Here is a 20,700-nt window from a genome sequence, read left to right on the forward strand (position 1 = left end):
ACGGGGGATTTTGGGGCCATTCAGGGGGGTTAGGGGGGAATTCAGGGGGATTACAGGGGAGTTTGGGGGGATTGCGGGGGGTTTTGGGGCCATTTGGGGACGCTACGGGGGGTTTCGGGGTGATCTGGGGGGATTACGGGGGGATTTGGGGGGAATTCAGGGGGATTGCGGGAGGCTTCGGGGCGATCTGGGGGGAATTCAGGGGGGTTTGGGGGGATTGCGGGGGGTTTCAGGGCAGTTTGGGGGGATTTTAGGCAATTTCGGGGGCTTCGGGGGGTTTCGGGGGCATTGAGGTGGATTACGGGGTTTGGGGGCAATATGGGTGGGTTTCAGGGGGATTTGGGGGGATTTCAGGCAATTTCAGAGGGTTTCGGGTCACCTGGGGGGCTTTGGGGGGGCTTTGGGGGAATTGGGGCTTCTGCCTCCCTTTGGGGCCATTTCCCTCCTCTTTGGGGCCGTTTCTCTCCTTTTTGGGGCCGTTTCTCTCCTTTTTGGGGCCGTTTCTCTCCTTTTTGGGGCCGTTTCTCTCCTTTTTGGGGCCGTTTCTCTCCTTTTTGGGGCCGTTTCTCTCCTTTTTGGGGCCGTTTCTCTCCTTTTTGGGGCCGTTTCTCTCCTTTTTGGGGCCGTTTCTCTCCTTTTTGGGGCCCCTTTGGCTCCCTTTGGGTCGATTTTCCCCCCTTCGGGGCCCCTTTGTCTGACTTTGGGGCCATTTCTCTCCTTTTTGGGGCCCCTCTGGCTCCCTTTGGGGCCCCTTTGGGTCGATTTCCCCTCTTTGGGGCCATTGTGGCTCCTGTTAGGGCCCCTTTGGCTCACTTGGGGTTGATTTTCCCCCCCCTTTGGGTCAATTTCTCTCCTTTTTGGGGCTCCTCTGGCTCCCTTTGGGGCCATTTCTGTCCTTTTTGGGGCCCCTCTGGCTCCCTTTGGGTCGATTTTCCCCCCTTGGGGGCCCCTCTGTCTCACTTTGGGGCCGTTTCTCTCCTTTTTGGGGCCCTTTGGCTCCTTTTTGGGGCCCCTTTGGCTCCTTTTGGGTCGATTTTCCCCCCTTCGGGGCCCCTCTGTCTCACTTTGGGGCCGTTTCTCTCCTTTTTGGGGCCCCTCTGTCTCACTTTGGGGCCGTTTCTCTCCTTTTTGTCCCCCCTCGTCCCCCCCCGGGGCCGGCTGCCGTCCCCGCCGTGCCGTCGCGGGGCCAGTCGGAGGCGGACGCGGCGGAGAACGAGGGCGAGGACTCGGCGGCGCTGATGGAGCGCCTCTGCAAGTTCATCTACGCCAAGGACCGCACCGACCGCATCCGCACCTGCGCCATCCTCTGCCACATCTACCACCACGCGCTGCACTCGCGCTGGTTCCAGGCGCGCGACCTCATGCTCATGTCCCACCTGCAGGACAACATCCACCACGCCGACCCCCCCGTGCAGGTGGGCGCCCCGCAGCGGGCCCCGAGGGGCCCCCGGTCCTGCGGGATCTGCTTTGGGACCCCCCGGTCCTGCGGGATCTGGTTTGGGGCCCCCCGGTCCTGCGGGATCTGCTTTGGGGCCCCCGGTCCTGTGGGATCTGGTTTGGGGCCCCCCACTCCTATAGGATCTGGTTTGGGGCCCCCACCCCCTAGGATCTGCTTTGGGACCCCCAGTCCTATGGGATCTGGTTTGGGGCCCCCGGTCCTGTGGGATCTGGTTTGGGACCCCCGGTCCTGTGGGATCTGGTTTGGGGCCCCCAGCCCCGTAGGATCTGCTTTGGGACCCCCACTCCTATGGGATCTGGTTTGGGACCCCCCGGTCCTGTGGGATCTGGTTTGGGGCCCCCCCACCCCCTAGGATCTGGTTTGGGACCCCCAGCCCCGTAGGATCTGGCTTGGGACCCCCGGTCCTGCGGGATCTGCTTTGGGGCCCCCCATTCCTATCGGATCTGGTTTGGGACCCCCCAGTCCTACAGGATCTGGTTTGGGACCCCCCGGTCCTATGGGATCTGGTTTGGGACCCCCCAGTCCTGTGGGATCTGGTTTGGGGCCCCCGGCCCTATGGGATCTGGTTTGGGACCCCCAGTCCTATGGGATCTGGTTTGGGGCCCCCAGTCCTATAGGATCTGGTTTGGGGCCCCCGGTCCTGCGGGATCTGGTTTGGGGCCCCCCGGTCCTACGGGATCTGGTTTGGGGCCCCCCACTCCTATAGGGTCTCATTTATGGGACCTCCCGGTCCTATAGGGTCTAATTCAGGACCCCCAGACCCATGGGATTGGATCTGGGGTCCCCCCCAAAAAACCCCCATGGGATCTGGGGCCACTTCAGTGCCATTTGGAGGCTCTTGGGGCCAATCCGGTGCCATTTGGGGGGATTTTGGTGCCATTTGGAGCCAATTCGATGTCATTTGGGAGGATTTTGGTGCCTTTTGGTGCCAATTTGATGTGATTTGGGACCATTTGGGGGGATTTTGGGGCCATTCGGGGCCAATTTGATGTGATTTGGGGCCATTTGTGGGGATTTTGGGGCCATTCGGGGCCAATTTGATGTGATTTGGGGCCATTTGGGGGGATTTTGGTGCCATTCGGAGCTGATTTGATGTGATTTGGGGGGATTTCGGTGCCATTTGGTGCCAATTTGATGTGATTTGGGGCCATTCGGGGGGATTTTGGTGCCATTCGGGGCCGATCCGACGCCGTTTAGCCCGGGTTTGGCGCCTTCTGGGTGCTCTCGGTGCCAATCCGGCGCCGTCTGGGCCCGCCCGACGTCCCTTTGGCCCACCGGCGGCCCCTCGGGCCCCCGTTGGGCACCGATCCCGAGCCCCTCGCCCCCCGCCTTCCCCCCGCAGATCCTGTACAACCGCACCATGGTGCAGCTGGGCATCTGCGCCTTCCGCGAGGGGATGATCAAGGACGCGCACAACGCGCTGCTGGACATCCAGTCGAGCGGGCGCGCCAAGGAGCTGCTGGGCCAGGGGCTGCTGATGCGCAGCCTGCAGGAGCGCAACCCCGAGCAGGAGAAGATCGAGAAGCGGCGCCAGGTGCCCTTCCACATGCACATCAACCTCGAGCTGCTCGAGTGCGTCTACCTGGTGGCCGCCATGCTGCTCGAGATCCCCTACATGGCCGCCCACGAGTTCGACGCCCGGCGCCGCATGATCAGCAAGCAGTTCCACCACCAGCTGCGCGTCGGCGAGCGCCAGCCCCTGCTGGGTAAGGGAGGGAGGTGTGAGGGATGGCTGCCCCACGGCTGCCCCACGGCTGCCCCATAGCTGCCCCATAACCACCCTGTAGTGCCCGCCCCATAGCCGTCCCCTATAAGCAACCCCCAGCAGTTCCACCCCCAGCTGCGCGTCGGCGAGCGCCAGCCCCTGCTGGGTAAGGGGATAGAAATGTGCCCCACAGCTGCCCCATAACTGCCCCACAGCTGCCCCACGGCTGCCCCACAGCTGCCCCACAGCTGCCCCACAGCTGCCCCACGGCTGCCCCACGGCTGCCCCACGGCTGCCCCACGGCTGCCCCATAGCTGCCCCACGGCTGCCCCACGGCTGCCCCATAGCTGCCCCATGGCTGCCCCACAGCTGCCCCACGGCTGCCCCATGGCTGCCCCATGGCTGCCCCATAGCTGCCCCATAACTGCCCCACAACCACCCTGTAGTGCCCGCCCCATAGCGGTCCCCTATAAGCAACCCCCAGCAGTTCCACCCCCAGCTGCGCGTCGGCGAGCGCCAGCCCCTGCTGCGTAAGGGAGGGAGGTGTGAGGGATGGCTGCCCCACGGCTGCCCCACGGCTGCCCCACAGCTGCCCCACAGCTGCCCCACAGCTGCCCCATAGCTGCCCCATAGCTGCCCCATAACCCCCCTGTAGTGCCTGCCCCATAGCTCCTGCCGTGTTCTGGCCCCATAGCCTGTGCCCCATAGCTCCTAGCCCTATGGCTCCTGCCCCACATCGCCCCATAGATCCCGCCCCATAGATCCTGTCCCCATAGCTCCTGCCCCACATGGCCCCATAGCTCCTGCCCCATCTCACCCCATAGATCCCGCCCCATAGCTTCTGCCCCATCCTGCCCCATAGATCTTGTCCCCATAGCTCCTGCCCCACATCACCCCATAGGTCCTGCCCCACATCGCCCCATAGCTCCTGCCCCACGGCTCCCATCCCCATAGCTCCCGCCCCATCCTGCCCCACGGCTCTCGTCCTCTCTGCCCCATAGCTCCTGCCCCCACAGCTCCCGCCCCATAGCCCCTGCCCCACATCGCCCCATAGCTCCTGTCCCCATAGCTCCCGCCCCATCTCACCCCATAGATCCTGCCCCATAGCTCCCGCCCCATCCTGCCCCACGGCTCTCGTCCTCTCTGCCCCATAGCTCCTGCCCCCACAGCTCCTGCCCCATCTCACCCCATAGATCCTGCCCCATAGATCCTGCCCCATGGCTCCCATCCGCATAGCTCCTGCCCCACAGCTCTTGTCCTCTCTGCCCCATAGCTTCTGTCCCCACAGCTCCCGCCCCATCTCACCCCATAGATCCCGCCCCATAGCCCCTGCCCCACATCGCCCCATAGCTCCTGTCCCCATAGCTCCCGCCCCATCTCACCCCGTAGATCCTGCCCCATAGCTCCCGCCCCATCCTGCCCCACGGCTCTCGTCCTCTCTGCCCCATAGCTCCTGCCCCCACAGCTCCTGCCCCATCTCACCCCATAGATCCTGCCCCATCCTGCCCCATAGATCCCGCCCCGTAGCCCCTGCCCCACATCGCCCCATAGCCCCTGCCCCGTGCTGCCCCCCCCTCTCCCCCCAGGCCCCCCCGAGTCGATGCGGGAGCACGTGGTGGCGGCCTCGAAGGCGATGAAGATGGGCGACTGGCGCACGTGCCACCGCTTCATCGTCAACGAGAAGATGAACGGCAAGGTCTGGGACCTCTTCCCCGAGGCCGACAAGGTGCGCGCCATGCTGGTCAGGTGCGTGCCCCGCGGGCCCCAAACGGCCTCGTTTCGCCCCGTTCCGGGCTCCTTGCTTATCCCGGGGGGGTCGAGGGGCGCGGGGCGGCCCCAAACCGCTGGGGTTTCGCCCCGTTTTGGCGCTGCAGGAAGATCCAGGAGGAGTCGCTGCGCACCTACCTCTTCACCTACAGCAGCGTCTACGACTCCATCAGGTGGGGCGGGTGACGGCGCGGTGACGTCACGGTGACGTCATGGGGGCGCGGTGACGTCATCGCGGTGACGCCGCGGCGCCCTCCCGGCCCGCAGCATGGAGATCCTGGCCGACATGTTCCAGCTGGACCTGCCCACGGTGCACAGCATCATCAGCAAGATGATCATCAACGAGGAGCTCATGGTGGGGGCGGCGGGGGGCCATGGGGGGCGATGGGGGGTGGCTATGGGGCAGCTATGGGGTGATGGGGGGCAGCTGTGGGGCAGTGTGGGGTGATGGGGGGCAGCTGTGGGGTGATGGGGGGCGGCTATGGGGCAGTGTGGGGTGATGGGGGGCAGCTGTGGGGCAGTGTGGGGTGATGGGGGGCAGCTATGGGGCAGCTGTGGGGTGATGGGGGGCAGCTGTGGGGCGATGGGGGGCAGCTGTGGGGCGATGGGGGGCAGCTGTGGGGTGATGGGGGCAGCTGTGGGGTGATACGGGGCAGCTGTGGGGCAATATGGGGTGATATGGGGCAGCTATGGGGTGATACGGGGCAGCTGTGGGGCAGGGTGGGGTGATGGGGGGCAGCTGTGGGGCAATGGGGGCCAGCTATGGGGCAGCTATGGGGTGATGTGGGGCGGCTGTGGGGTGATGGGGGCAGGTATGGGGTGATACGGGGCAGCTATGGGGCAGTGTGGGGTGATGGGGGGCAGCTGGGGGGTGATGGGGGGCAGCTATGGGGCAATATGGGGTGACTGGAGCACTGGGGGGCAGTTGTGGGGTGCTATGGGGCAGCTGTGGGGTGATGGGGGGCAGCTGGGGGGCGGTGTGGGGTGATGGGGGCAGCTGTGGGGCGATATGGGGCAGCTATGGGGTGATGGGGGGCAGCTGGGGGGTGATACGGGGCAGCTATGGGGTGATGGGGGGCAGCTGTGGGGCAATATGGGGTGATATGGGGCAGCTATGGGGTGATGGGGGGCAGCTATGGGGCAATATGGGGTGACTGGAGCACTGGGGGGCAGTTGTGGGGTGCTGTGGGGTGCTCTGGGGCTGATGTGGGGCGATGTGGGGCAGCTATGGGGCAGTGGGGGGTGATACGGGGCAGGTGGGGGGCGATGTGGGGCTGATGTGGGGCGATATAGGGCAGCTATGGGGTGCTATGGGGCAGCTGTGGGGTGCCGTGGGGTGGATGTGGGGCGCTGTGGGGCACCAGGGGGCGGCTGTGGGGCGGCACGGAGCACCTGCAGGGCGACGCGCGGTGGCGCATGGCAGCGCGGCCTGGCCACGGGGCGCCGTGGGGCGCCGTGGGGCAGCCGTGGGGCGCCGTGGGGCGCCGTGGGGCGCTGTGGGGCGCCGTGGGGCGCAGTGGGGCAATGTGGGGCGCAGTGGGGCAGTGCGGGTCCCGCAGGCGTCCCTGGACCAGCCGACGCAGACGGTGATGATGCACCGCACGGAGCCCACGGCGCAGCAGAACCTGGCGCTGCAGCTGGCCGAGAAGCTGGGCGGGCTGGTGGAGAACAACGAGCGCGTCTTCGACCACAAGCAGGGCTCCTACGGCGGCTACTTCCGCGGTGAGCCCTGCCCCATAGCCTGCCCCACGGCCTGCCCCACGGCGCCGCTCACCCCCTCTCCCCCCCCCCAGACCAGAAGGACGGCTACCGCAAGGGCGACGGCGGCTACCTGCGGCGCGGCGGCTACCGGCAGCAGGAGCGCGGCTCCAACTACTGAGCCCTGCCCCACGGCGCGACCCACGGATCCTGCCCCACGGCCAGCCCCACGGAGCCAGCCCCACAGATCCTGCCCCACAGATCCTGCCCCATGGAGCCAGCCCCACGGAGCCGGCCCCACGGATCCTGCCCCACAGCACGACCCATGGAGCCAGCCCCATGGAGCCAGCCCCACGGATCCTGCCCCACGGATCCTGCCCCACACCACGACCCATGGAGCCAGACCCACGGATCCTGCCCCACGGCTCCTGCCCCACAGCATCCCCCAATAAAGCACCCGTGGGAAGCAGGGGCCTGGGTGCTGTGTGCTTGGGGAGGGGTTGTGGGGCAGGGGGGGCTCTGCCCCATAGCGGGGGGGTTGTGGGGCAGGGGGCTCTGCCCCATAGCGGGGGGGTTGTGGGGCAGGGGGGGCTCTGCCCCATAGCGGGGGGGTGGGGTGGTGGGGGGCTCTGCCCCACATTGCGGGGTTGCTGTGGGGTGTGGGACACGGGGGGGGGGGGCTCTGCCCCACGGAGCAGGGTCAGTGGGGCATGGAGGGGCTCCTGCCCCACACTTTGCCTCGCTGTGGGGCGCAGGCCCTGCGCTGTGGGGGTTCCAGCCCCACACCTCCAGGCTCGCTGTGGGGCACAGACCCTGCCCCACGGAACAGGGTCGGGGGGGCACGGAGCTCCCCTGCCCCACGTGTGGGCTCGCTATGGGGCGCAGAGGGTTCCCGCCCCACACATTTGCTTGCTGTGGGGCACAGACTCTGCACTATGGGGTCCCCCGCCCCACACATTGTCTCACTGTGGGGCCCCCTGCCCCACACATTGCCCTGCTATGGGGCACAGGGGCCCCCTGCCCCACACATTTGCTTGCTATGGGGCGCAGAGGTCCCCTGCCCCACACATTGCCCCGCTATGGGGCACAGGGGCCCCCCGCCCCACACATTGCCCCGCTATGGGCCCCCCCCCCCCCGTGCCCCCGCTCCGGGTCACGGCCCCTCCCCCCCCCCCGGCGCCCTTCGCCCCCTGCCCCCCACGTGCCCCCACGTGCCCCCCCCACGTGCCCCCCACGTGCCCCCCCACGTGCCCCCCACGTGCCCCCCCCACGTGCCCCCCCACGTGCCCCCCACGTGCCCCCCACGTGCCGCCCCCCCCACGTGCCCCCACGTGCCCCCCCCCGACCCCGGCCGACCCCGGTTAATGGTTGCCCGCGCCGGGCTATTAAAGGCCCGGCCCCGGCCCCCCCCGGCCACCCCCGGCCCGATGCCGCCGCCCGAGGCCCCCCGAGGCCCCCCCCCGGCCCCCCCTGGACTTCGGCGCGGGGGCGGCGCTGGGGGCGCGCAGCGGCTGGGAGCTGGCGCGGGCGCTGCTCGTGCTGCGGCTCTGCGGGGTGCCCGGCCTGGGCCGCCACGCCGAGACGGTGAGGGACCCGCGGGCACCCGGGGGCACCCGGGGGCACCCCCACAACACCCCCGGGGCACCCAGGGACCCCCAGGGGCACCCAGGGGCACCCAGGGACACCCAGGGACCCCCAGGGACACCCAGGGACACCCCCAGGGACCCCCCCGGGGCACCCCCGGGGCACCCCTAGGGACACCCCTGGGACACCCCCCCGGAACCCCCCGGGACCCCCCGGGACACCCCTGGGAACCCCCCGGGACACCCCCAGGACACCCCCAGGGCACCCCAGGGACCCCCCCGGGACCCCCCCGGGACACCCCCGGGACCCCCTGGGACACCCCTGGGAACCCCTGGGAACCCCCAGGACACCCCTGGGACACCCCCCGGGACCCCCCGGGACCCCCCGGGACACCCCCAGGGAACCCCTGGACCCCCCCGGGACACCCTCCTGGGAATGCCCCCGGGACCCCCCCGGGACACCCCCAGGGACACCCCAGGGACCCCCCCGGGACCCCCCCGGGACACCCCCGGGACCCCCGGGACACCCCTGGGAACCCCTGGGAACCCCCAGGACACCCCCAGGGCACCCCAGGGACCCCCCCGGGACACCCCCGGACACCCCCGGGACACCCCCAGGGACCCCCAGGGACCCCCCCGGGACCCCCCCGGGACACCCCCGGGACCCCCCGGGACACCCCTGGGAACCCCTGGGAACCCCCAGGACACCCCCGGGACACCCCCAGGGACCCCCAGGGACCCCCCCCAGACACCCCCTGGGACCCCACGTCTGCCCCACGGGGTGCCCCGTAGGGTGTCCGTAGGGTGCCCCATAGCGCCCCATAGCGAGACCCACAGCGCCCCACAGGGTGCCCCATAGGGCCCCACGCCCCCCCCATAGCACCCCATACCTGCCCCATAGCACCCCATAGGGTGTCCCGTAGGGTGTCCCGTAGCGCCCCACAGCGTGCCCCATAGGGCCCCATAGCGCCCCGTAGGGTGTCTGTAGGGTGCCCCATAGCGACCCATAGGGTGCCCCATAGGGTGTCCGTAGGGTGCCCCATAGGGTGCCCCATAGCGCCCCATAGCTGCCCCACAGCACACCCCATAGCACCCCATAGGGTACCCCATACCCACCCCATAGTGCCCCATAGTGTGCCCCATAGGGCCCCATGCCCGCCCCATAGCGCCCCATATCTGCCCCATAGCGCCCCATAGCGCCCCACAGCCGCCCCATAGCACCCCATACCCACCCCCCAGCTGCCCCGTACCCACTCCATAGCGCCCTATACCCGCCCCATAGCGCCCCACATCTGCCCCATATCCGCCCCATAGCATGCCCCGTACCTGCCCCATAGGGTGCCCCATAGCGCCCCATACCTGCCCCATATCTGCCCCATAGCATGCCCCATACCTGCCCCATAGGGTGCCCCGTAGCGCCCCATATCTGCCCTGTAGTGCCCTGTAGCACCCCATACCCACCCCATGGCTGCCCCATAGCGCCCCATAGGGTGCCCCACACCCGCCCCATACCTGCCCCATAGCACCCCACACCCACCCCATAGCGCCCCATAGCGTCCCATACCTGCCCCATATCCGCCTCGTAGTGCCCCATAGCACCCCACAGCACTCCATAGCACCCCATGCCCACCCCACACCCACTCCACACCCACCCCATAGCTGCCCCATAGCGCCCCATAGCGCCCCATATCTGCCTCATACCCGCCCCGCAGTGCCCCATAGCACCCCACAGCACCCCATACCCACCCCACACCCACCCCATAGCGCCCCCCAGGCACCGCCAGCTGCCCCATACCCACCCCATACCTGCCCCATAGCGCCCCATAGTGCCCCATACCTGCCCCATATCCGCCCCACAGCACCCCATAGCACCCCATAGCTGCCCCACACCCACCCCATAGCGCCCCATAGCGCCCCATATCTGCCCCATACCCACCCCATAGCGCCCCATAGCACCCCATATCCGCCCTGTAGTGCCCCATAGCGCCCCACAGCACTCCATACCCACCCCACACCCACCCCATAGCGCCCCATATCCACCCCATAGCACCCCATAGCGCCCCATAGCGCCCCATATCTGCCCCATACCCGCCCCGTAGTGCCCCATAGCGCCGCCCAGGTGTCCCATACCCACCGCACACCCACCCCATAGCGCCCCATATCCGCCCCATAGCACCCCATAGTGCCCCATATCTGCCCCATATCCGCCCCATAGCACCCCATAGTGCCCCATATCTGCCCCATATCCGCCCCATAGCACCCCATAGTGCCCCATAGCGCCCCATAGCGCCCCATAGCGCCCCATAGCGCCCCATATCCGCCCCGTAGTGCCCCATAGCGCCCCCCAGGCGTCCCATACCCACTGCACACCCACCCCATAGCGCCCCATATCTGCCCCATACCCACCCCATAGCGCCCCATAGCACCCCATATCCGCCCTGTAGTGCCCCATAGCGCCCCACAGCACTCCATACCCACCCCACACCCACCCCATAGCGCCCCATATCCACCCCATAGCACCCCATAGCGCCCCATAGCGCCCCATAGCGCCCCATATCCGCCCCATAGCACCCCATAGCACCCCATAGCGCCCCATATCTGCCCCATACCCGCCCCGTAGTGCCCCATAGCGCCCCCCAGGTGTCCCATACCCACCGCACACCCACCCCATAGCGCCCCATAGCGCCCCATACCTGCCCCATATCCGCCTCCGTAGTGCCCCATAGCACCCCACAGCACTCCATACCCACCCCACACCCGCCCCATAGCGCCCCATATCTGCCCCATATCCGCCCCATAGCGCCCCATAGCGCCCCATACCTGCCCCATATCTGCCCCGTAGTGCCCCATAGCGCCCCCCAGCCGCCCCATACCCACCCCACACCCACCCCATAGCGCCCCATATCCGCCCCATAGCACCCCATAGCACCCCATACCCGCCCCATATCCGCCTTGTAGTGCCCCATACCCACCCCACACCCACCCCACACCCACCCCACACCCACCCCACAGCACCCCATAGCACCCCACAGCACCCCATAGCTGCCCCACAGCACCCCACAGCACCCCATAGCTGACCTATAGCTGCCCCCCAGGTGCTGCGGGCGTCGCGGCGGGTGCTGGGGGCGCGGCTGTGGGGCGCGGCGCTGCGGGGCTCCTTCTACGGGCACTTCGTGGGGGGCGAGACCCCCGCGCAGCTGCAGGGCACCGCCGGCCGCCTCCGCGCCCTGGGGCTGCGGCCGCTGCTGGCGCTGCCCAACGAGGACGGGGGGCAGCACGGCGGGTAGGGGGGGGGGGGCGGGTGGGGGTGGGTGTGGGGCAGGTGGGGGGTGAGGGGTGGGGGGGGTGTGGGGTGAGGTGGGGGGTGGGTGTGGGGCAGCTGTGGGGCAGGTGGGGGGCGGCTGGGGGGTGAGGTGTGTGGGGTGAGCATGGGGCGGCTGTGGGGCAGGTGGGGGGCAGGTGTGGGGTGGATGTGGGGTGGGCATGGGGCAGGTGTGGGGCAGGGTGTGGGGTGAGTTGGGGGGTGGGTGTGGGGTGGGTGTGGGGCAGCTGTGGGGCAGGTGGGGGCGAGGTGTGGGGTGGGCGTGGGGTGGGCGTGGGGTGAGCATGGGGCGGGTGGGGGCGGGGCTGCGGGGAGGTGTGGGGTGGGCGTGCGGCGAGGTGGGGGGTGGGTGGGGGGTGAGGTGTGGGGCAGGTGTGGGGCGAGCATGGGGCAAAGTGTGGGGCACGGTGTGGGGTGGGTGTGGGGCGGGTGGGGGGGGGGCGGGTGGGGCACGCTGTGGGGTGTGCTCTGTGGGGCTCACCATGGGGCAGGCTGTGGGGCTCGCTATGGGGCGCTGTGGGGTGCTGTGGGGCGGCTATGGGGCGGCTATAGGCGCTATGGGGTGGCTATGGGCACTATGGGGCGCTATGGGGCGGCTATGGGGCGGCTGTGGGGCGCTATGGGGCACTATGGGGCAGCTATGGGGTGCTATGGGGCAGCTATGGGGCGCTATGGGGCACTATGGGGCAGCTATAGGTCAGCTATGGGGCGCTGTGGGGCAGCTATGGGGCACTATGGGGCAGCTATAGGTCAGCTATGGGGCGCTGTGGGGCGCTATGGGGCAGCCATGGGGCGCTGTGGGGCAGCTATGGGGCAGCCATGGGGCGCTGTGGGGCAGCTATGGGGCGCTATGGGGCACTATGGGGCACTATGGGGCGCTGTGGGGCGCTATGGGGCAGCTATGGGGCGCTATGGGGCGCTGTGGGGTAGCTATGGGGCACTATGGGGCGCTGTGGGGCAGCTATGGGGCACTGTGGGGCAGCTATGGGGCGCTATGGGGCAGCTATGGGGCAGCTATGGGGCAGCTATGGGGCGCTGTGGGGCGGCTATGGGGTGCTATGGGGCGCTGTGGGGCGCTATTGGGCAGCTATGGGGCGCTATGGGGCGCTATGGGGCGCTATGGGGCGCTGTGGGGCGCTATGGGGCGCTATGGGGCGCTATGGGGCAGCCATGGGGCGCTATGGGGCGCTATGGGGCAGCTATGGGGTGCTGTGGGGCAGCTATGGGGCCCTATGGGGCGCTATGGGGCAGCTATGGGGTGCTGTGGGGCGCTATGGGGCGCTATGGGGCAGCCATGGGGCGCTGTGGGGCCCGCAGGGAGCCGCAGCTGGAGGCCAACGGCCGCGCGGCGCTGGCGTGCGTGGGGCTGGCGGCCGGCACGGGGCCGGGGGCCATGATGCAGCTCAAGGTGACGGCCCTGCTGAGCGCCCGCCTCTGCGTGAGTGGGGGGGGCCCCCGAGGTGTGGGGCAGCCCCCCAAGTGTGGGGCAGCCCCCCAAGTGTGGGGCAGGGCCGGGCTGAGCGCGCCGCGGGCCCCGCAGGAGACGCTGTCGCAGCGGGCAGAGGAGCCGGGCTCGGAGCTGAGCGTGGAGCGCGTGATGGCGGCGCTGGGGGGCGAGGTGAGCCCCACGGCTGCCCCATAGCCGCCCCATAGCGCCCCATAGCCGCCCCATAGCGCCCATAGCGCCCCATAGCGCCCCATAGCCGCCCCACGGCCGCCCCACGGCCGCCCCACGCTCTCCCCACGGCAGGCGCCGGCCTTCTCGTGCCTGAGCGCGGCCGACAACGCGCAGCTGGGGGCCGCGCTGCAGCGCCTCGACGGGGTGGCGGCGGTGAGCGGGGCGGGGGGCGGGGGCGGGGGGCTGGTGTGGGGCTGCCCCACGGCGCGGGGGGGTTGGGGGGGTCGGCCCTACAAGCGCCCCTGCCCCATAGCTGCGTCCCTGCCCCACGGCCAAGTCCCTGCCCCACAAGTGTCCCTGCCCCATAGCCGTGTCCCTGCCCTATAGCCATGCCCTGCCCCATAACCAGGCCCCTGCCCCACGGCCACGTCCCTGCCCCACGAGTGCCCCTGCCCCATAGCTATGGGGCTGCCCTGCCTGTGAGGCTGCCCCATAGCCATGTCCCTGCCCTATAGTCACGTCCCTGCCCCACAAGTGTCACTGCCCCGTATCCGTGTCCCTGCCCCATAGCTATGGGGCAGCCCCATAGCAGTGTCCCTGCCCTATAGTCACGTCCCTGCCCCATAGCTGTGTCCCTGTCCTATAGCTATGGGCTGCCCCCTAGCTGTGGGGCTGCCCTATAGCCATGTCCCTGCCCCCTACCTGTGTCCCTGCCCCACAACTGTCCCTGTCCCCTACCTGTGGGTCTCTCCCTACCTGTGGGGCTGCCCCATAGCCGTGTCCCTGCCCCATAGCTGTGCTCCTACCTGTGTCCCTGCCCCATAGCTATGGGGCTGCCCCATAGCGGTGTGCCTGCCCTATAGTCACGTCCCTGCCCCATAGCTGTGTCCCTACCCCATAGCTATGGGGCTGCCCATAGCCGTGTCCCTGCCCCATAGCCGTGCCCTACCCGTGTCCCCACCCCATAGCTATGGGGCAGCCCCATAGCCGTGTCCCTGCCCCCTACCTGTGTCCCTACCCCATAGGTATGGGGCAGCCCCATAGCAGTGTCCCTGCCCTATAGTCACGTCCCTGCCCCATAGCTGTGTCCCTACCCCATAGCTATGGGGCTGCCCCATAGCCGTGTCCCTGCCCCATAGCTGTGTCCCTGCCCCATAGCCGTGCCCCTACCCGTGTCCCTGCCCCATAGCCGTGTCCCTGCCCCATAGCTGTGTCCCTGCCCCATAGCTGTGTCCCTGCCCCATAGCTATGGGGCTGCCCCATAGCCGTGTCCCTGCCCCATAGCTGTGTCCCTGCCCCATAGCTATGGGGCTGCCCCATAGCCGTGTCCCTGCCCCCTATCTGTGTCCCTGCCCCATAGCTATGGGGCTGCCCCCTACCTGTGGGGCTGCCCTATAGTCACATCCCTGCCCCATAGGCGTGCCCCTGCCCCCTACCTGTGCCCCCGCCCCTATCTGTGGGGCTGCCCCATAGCCATGTCCCTGCCCCCTACCCGTGCCCCTGCCCCATAGCTATGGGGCTGCCCCCACCTGTGTCCCTGCCCCATGGCCATGTCCCTGCCCCACAAGTGCCCCTGCCCCATAGCGGTGCCCCCACCCCCTACCCGTGGGGCTGCCCCCCATGTGTGGGGCTGCCCCATAGCCGTGGGGCTGCCCCATATCCGTGGGGCTGCCCCCTACGTGTGGGGCTGCCCCCTATCCGTGGGTCTCCCCCTACCCGTGGGGCTGCCCCATATCCGTGGGGCTGCCCCATATCCGTGGGGCTGCCCCCCATCCGTGGGGCTGCCCCGTATCTGTGGGGCTGCCCCATATCCGTGGGGCTGCCCCATATCCGTGGGGCTGCCCCCTACGTGTGGGGCTGCCCCCCATCCGTGGGGCTGCCCCCTACGTGCGGCCCCGCAGGCGGCGGCGCGCAGCGGGGTGCGGGTGCTGCTGGACGCGGAGCAGAGCGAGCTGCGGGCGGCGCTGACGCTGCTGGGGCTGGCGCTGATGGGGCGCCACAACCGCGCCGCGCCGTGGGTCTGGCACACGCAGCAGGCCTACCTGCGGGTGGGCGCGGGTGTGGGGCGGGGTGTGGGGCTGGGTGTGGGGAGATGTGGGGCTGGCACACGCAGCAGGCCTACCTGCGGGTGGGTGGGGGCGTGGGGCGGTGTGGGGCAGGGTGTGGGGCTGGGTGTGGGGAGATGTGGGGCTGGCACACGCAGCAGGCCTACCTGCGGGTGGGTGCGGGTGTGGGGCGGGGAGATGTGGGGCTGGGTGTGGGGCAGGGGGTGGGGCAGGGGGTGGGGAGATGTGGGTCTGGCACACGCAGCAGGCCTACCTGCGGGTGGGTGCGGGGAGATGTGGGGCTGGGTGTGGGGAGATGTGGGGCAGGCCTACCTGCAGGTCCGTGGGGCGATGTGGGGCAGGGCTGTGGGGCAGGGCTGGGCGTGGGGCAGGGCATGAGTTATGGGGCAGGGCGTTAGCTGTGGGTCCGGCACCCCCTGCCCCCAGGCCATGCCCCCAGGGGGTCAGCTGTGGGGCAGGGGTCAGTTATGGGGCAGGGGTCAGTTATGGGTCAGGGGTCAGTTATGGGTCAGGGGTCAGTTATGGGGCAGGGGTCGGTTGTGGGGCAGGGGTCGGTTAGGGGTCACGGGGTCGGTTACAGGTCAGGGGTCAGTTATGGGTCAGGGCACCACGCTATGGGTCCGGGCTCGGCTGTGGGTCCGGGCTCGGCTGTGGGTCCGGGCGCCCCCGACCGCCCCCCCCCGCCCCCCAGGACGCCGTGGGGGACCTGGGGGCGGTGCTGAGCCGGGCCCAGCGCCTCGGGGCCTGCGTGGGGCTGAAGCTGGTGCGCGGCGCCTACCTGCAGCACGAGTGCGCCCGCGGCGCCGCCCTGCCCAGCCGCCAGCACACCGACCGCAGGTGGGCCGCGGCCCCCGGGGACCCCCGCGGGGACCCCAAAAACACCCCGAATCGCCCCAAATCTCCCCGCCCCCCCCCCCCCCAGCTACGAGCAGTGCCTGGAGCTGGCGCTGGCGCGGGCGGCGCGGGCCGGGGGGCGCCTGGAGCTGATGGTGGCCACGCACAACGAGGGCTCCGTGCAGCTCGCCGTGCGCAGGTGGGCGCTAATTGGGGGGTTAATTGGGGTGGGGGGGTGTGGGGGGGGTGTGGGGGGGTAATTAGCCTGTGGGGGGGTAATTGAGGGGGTAATGGGGGTGATCGGGGTGTAAGGGGTTAATCGGGGGGGTGACGGGGTGTGTAGGGGGGTAATTGGGGGTAATTGGGGTGTGGGAGGGGTTAATTGAGGCATGGGGGGTTAATTGGGGTGTGGGAGGGGTTAATTGGGGTGGAGGGGGGTAATTAGCCTGTGGGGGGGTAATTGAGGGGGTAATGGGGGGTGATCGGGGTATAAGGGGTTAATCGGGGGGGGTGACGGGGTGTGTAGGGGGTGTGTAGGGGGGTAATTGGGGGGTAATTGGGGTGTGGGAGGGGTTAATTAGGGTGTGGGGGGGTAATTAGCCCCCTGGGGGGGTAATTGAGGGGGTATTGGGGGGTGATCGGGGTGTAAGGGGTTAATCGGGGGGGGTGACGGGGTGTGTAGGGGGGTAATCGGGTGGTAATTGGGGTGTGGGAGGGGTTAATTTGGGGTGTGGGAGGGGTTAATTGAGGCTGGGGGGGTTAATTGGGGTGGAGGGGGGGTAATTAGCCTCTGGGGGGGGTAATTGCAGGGTTCTTGGCGGGTAATTGGGTCATAGGGGGGTTAATTGGGGAACAGGGGATTAATTGGGGTGTGGGAGGGGTCACCTAGGGCATGGGGGGGTAATTAGCCCCCTGGGGGAGTAATTAAGGGGTTGACGGGGGGGTTATTGCGGGACAATGGGCGGTAAATGGGGTGTAATTGGGGTGGGGGGGGTAATTTGGGGGGAAATTAGGGTGGGGGGGTAATTAGGGTGCGGGGGGGTAATTGGGAAGTGGGAGGGGTTAATTAGGGCAGTAGGGGGGTAATTAGCCCCCGGGAGGGGTAATTGGGGTGTGTATGGGGGTAACTGGGGGCTTAATGGGGGGATAAATTGGGGGGGGGGGGGGTAATTGGGGTGCGTGGGGGGGTAATCGGGGTGGGGTGGGGCTAACTGGGGTGTGCAGGGGCTAATTGAGGTGGGGGGGCTAATTGGGGTGTTAATCGGGGTGTTACCGGGGGCGTTCCCGCAGGATGGAGGAGCTGGGGCTGCCACGGGACGGGCGCCGTGTGCTTCGGGCAGCTGCTGGGGATGTGCGACCACGTCTCGCTGGCGCTTGGTGCGGGGTTTTGGGGGGGCCGGGGGGGTTTTGGGGGTCCTGGGGGGGGGTTGGGGGGTCCTGGGGGGGTTGGGAGGTCCTGGGGGGGGTTGGGGGTCCTGGGGGGGGGTTTGGGGGTCTGGGGGGGTTGGGGGTCCTGGGGGGGGTTTGGGAGGTCCTGGGGGGGGTTTTGGGGGTCCTGGGGGGGGTTTGGGGGTCCTGGGGGGGGTTGGGGGTCCTGGGGGGGGTTTGGGGGTCCTGGGGGGGTTGGGGGTCCTGGGGGGGGTTTGGGAGGTCCTGGGGGGGGTTTTGGGGGTCCTGGGGGGGGTTTGGGGGTCCTGGGGGGGCTTTGGGAGGTCCTGGGGGGGTTTTGGGGGTCTTGGGGGGGGTTTGGGGGTCCTGGGGGGGCTTTGGGAGGTCCTGGGGGGGGTTTTGGGGGTCCTGGGGGGGGTTTGGGGGTCCTGGGGGGGGGTTTGGGGGGTCCTGGGGGGTTTTGGGGGTCCTGGGGGGGGCTTTGGGAGGTCCTGGGGGGGGTTTGGGGGTCCTGGGGGGGTTTTGGGGGTCCGGGGGGGGGCTGGGGGCTCCTAAAGGGGATTCGGGGGCTCCTCGAGGGGGGTTGGGGGACCTTCGGGGGGGTCCTGCTCTGGTCTTAGGGGTCCCCGCTGGGGTCTTGGGGGCCCCCCAATGGTTTTGGGGCTCCCTTTTGGGGTCTGGGGGCTCCCTTTTGGGGTCTGGGGGCTCCTCTGGGGGGCTTTGGGCCCCCCAATGGGGTTCTGGGGCTCCCAAGGGGATCTCAGGGCTCCCTTTTTGGGGTTTTGGGGCTCCCAAGGGGGTTTTGGGGCTCCTTTTTGGGCTCTTGGGGTTCCCCATAGGGTTTTGGCCCCCCTGACTGGGATTTCTGGGGCTCCCTTTTGGGGTTTTGGGGCTCCTGTTTGGGATTTGAGGGCTCCACGTGGGATTTTGGGGCTCCTTTTTGGGATTTGAGGGCTCCAACAGGGGATTTTGGGGCTCCCAGGGGGGTTTTGGGGCTCCCAGTGGGGTTTTGGGTCCCCCCTTCAGGGTTTTGAGGCTCCTTTTTGGGATTTGAGGGCTCCACGTGGGATTTTGGGGCTCCTTTTTGGGATTTGAGGGCTCCAACAGGGGATTTCGGGGCTCCCAGGGGGATTTCGGGGCTCCCGGGGGGGTTTGGGTCCCCCCTTCAGGGTTTTGAGGCTCCCTTTGGGGATTTCGGGCCCCCCCGATGGGATTTCGGGCCTCCCGACGGGGTCTTCTGGGATTTGGGGCCCCCCCCTCGGGGATTTGGGGCCCCCCCGGTGACTGCGCCGCTGGCGGCAGGCGGGCGGGTTTCCTGGTGTACAAGTCGGTGCCGTACGGGCCGGCCGAGGCGGTGCTGCCCTACCTGGCGGCGGCGGGCGCAGGAGAACCGGGCGATGCTGGAGGGCGGCCGCCGCGAGCGGGAGCTGCTGGCCAGGGAGCTGCGCCGCCGCCTGCTGCCCCTGGGCCTCCCGCTGAGGGGGGAAACGGGGGGAAATCGGGGGAAATTTGGGGGAAAAACGGGCGGAAACGGGGCCGGGGGGGGGGGGGGGGGCCCGCGCCGCCGTTCCCTCAGCGCCCAAGATGGCGGCGGCGCCTCACGGCCAAAAGGGCGGGAAGCGCTGGGGGCGTGGCCTGCGAGAAGGGGGCGTGGCCGCCGGGGAGCGGCCCGCTTTCGCGCCTCTCCCCGGCGGCAGCCAATCGGCGCGCTGCCCGCCCGCCCGTCGCCATGGCGACCGCGCTGCCCCCCCCCCCCCACGTCTCCATGGTAACCGCGCTGCCCGCCCGCCCGTCTCTACGGCAACCGCGCGGCCTCCCCCCCCTCCCCTCAGGCCCGTCTCCATAGCAACCGCGCGGCCTCCCCCCTCCCTCCCCCTCCGTCTCCATAGCAACCGCGCGGCTCCCCCCGCCCCTCCCGCCCCGTCTCCATGGCAACCGCGCTCCCCCTGAGGGGATCACCCTGCGGCCTGCGCCCCCCCGCCCCCAAAACACCCCGAATTCCCCCCAAAACCCCGGCCTCCCCCGCACCCCCGGGACCCCCCCACCACCCCCCACCCCCCGTTCCCCCCCGAGCCCCCCCGACCCCCCCGGGGCGCTTTTGGAGGCGGCGGCGGCGGCGGGCGGCGCTGCCGGCGAGCCCCGGGCCGTACCAAGCGGCGGGGGCGGGGGGGGGGGAGGGGGGAGGAGCGGAGGGGAGGGGGCGGGGGGGGGGGGGCTGTCGTCACGGCGCCCCCCGCCCCGATGGTGCCGGCCGGCCGCCGGGGCGCGGCGGCATTTTGTGCGCGGGGGCCCCGGCGGCGGGCGGCGGGAGGGGGCCGCGAGGGGCGGGGGCGCGGCGGGCGGCGGCGGCCAATCGGCGGCGGGCGGGGCGGGGCCGGAGCCAATCAGCGGCGGCGCGCGCCGCGCCCGCTCCCCCCGCCCCTCCCGCCGAGCGCCATGGACGCGGGCAGCTGGAGCAGCTTCATCTTCCAGGTGAGGCCCCGCCCACCGCCCGGAGGGGGGCGGGGCTTGGAGGGGGCGGGGCTTGGAGGGGGCGGGGCTTGGAGGGGGCGGGGCTGGGCCCGGAGGGGGGGGTGGGGGTGGGGTTGTTCCCCCCCCGCGGGGCGGGGCTTGGGGCGGGGGCGGGGCTTATGGGTGTGGGCGGGGCTTCGGGGGTGTGGGCGGGGTTTGGGGTGGGGCTGGTGGGCGGGGCTTCGGGGTGGGCGGGGCTTCGGGGAGGGGGCGGGGCTTCGCGGCAGGGACACGTGAGCAGCGAGGGGGCGGGGCCTACGGGAGTGGGCGGGGCTTCGGGGTGGGCGGGGCTTCGCGCAGGGGGCTGTGCTCGTGGGGGGCGTGGCTAAGCGGAGGGGGCGTGGCCTCGCCTTACGGGACCGGGCATTGAGGGGGCGTGGCTTCATGGAGGGGGCGTGGCTTCGCAGAAGGGGCGTGGCTTCACCTAGGGGCGCATGGCCGGGGGGGGGGGCTGCCCCCGGGGAGGGGGCGTGGCTACAAGGAGGGGGCGTGGCTCCAGGGAAGGGGCGGGGCTTGGCGGAAGGGGGCGGGGCTTCGCGGAAGGGGCGGGGCTTGCGGGAGGGGGCGGGGCTTCGCCTGGGGGTGCATGCCTATGGGGGGGTGTCTCTAGGGAGGGGGGCGTGGCTACACAAAGTGGGCGTGGCTATGCAAAGGGGCGTGGCTACGCAAAGGGGGCGTGGCTATGCAAATGGGGGCGTGTCCTAACTCCCTCTCCCCTCTCTCCCCTCTCCCTCCCCTCCCTCTCCCT

At 69.7% G+C, this 20,700-nt stretch overlaps 2 protein-coding genes across 2 annotated transcripts; both read left to right on the plus strand.

The window, feature by feature from the left end:
* Positions 1-914: 914 nt before the first annotated feature.
* LOC310891685 (eukaryotic translation initiation factor 3 subunit C) lies at positions 915-7,098 on the plus strand. The gene is made up of 7 exons (XM_083853922.1): positions 915-1,415; positions 2,802-3,165; positions 4,751-4,910; positions 5,039-5,104; positions 5,199-5,286; positions 6,491-6,653; positions 6,725-7,098. The coding sequence occupies exons 1-7, from the start codon at positions 1,239-1,241 to the stop codon at positions 6,808-6,810; spliced, it is 1,104 nt and encodes a 367-aa protein (XP_083710048.1). The 5' UTR covers positions 915-1,238; the 3' UTR covers positions 6,811-7,098.
* A 241-nt stretch (positions 7,099-7,339) lies between these two features.
* LOC310891686 (hydroxyproline dehydrogenase-like) lies at positions 7,340-17,429 on the plus strand (the record flags this gene model as incomplete). The annotated part of the gene is made up of 9 exons (XM_083853923.1): positions 7,340-7,428; positions 8,021-8,213; positions 11,308-11,495; positions 12,852-13,152; positions 13,285-13,365; positions 15,054-15,200; positions 15,910-16,055; positions 16,141-16,251; positions 17,343-17,429. Coding segments are annotated over 9 exons (1,343 nt in total), but the record flags the coding sequence as incomplete, so codon positions are not given.
* Positions 17,430-20,700: the final 3,271 nt, after the last annotated feature.

The sequence above is a fragment of the Anser anser genome (assembly GCF_964211835.1).
Source record: "Anser anser genome assembly, contig: HAP1_SCAFFOLD_698, whole genome shotgun sequence".
NCBI lineage: Eukaryota > Metazoa > Chordata > Aves > Anseriformes > Anatidae > Anser > Anser anser.

What these genes read in the sequence shown, in the direction of transcription:
- LOC310891685 (XM_083853922.1), top strand. Translation starts at nt 1,239, where the DNA reads ATGGAGCGCCTCTGCAAGTTCATCTACGCCAAGGACCGCACCGACCGC. An exon ending in CGAGCGCCAGCCCCTGCTGG is followed by an intron (nt 3,166 to 4,750) that starts GTAAGGGAGGGA and finishes CTCTCCCCCCAG; the next exon opens with GCCCCCCCGAGTCGATGCGG. An exon ending in TCATCAACGAGGAGCTCATG is followed by an intron (nt 5,287 to 6,490) that starts GTGGGGGCGGCG and finishes CGGGTCCCGCAG; the next exon opens with GCGTCCCTGGACCAGCCGAC.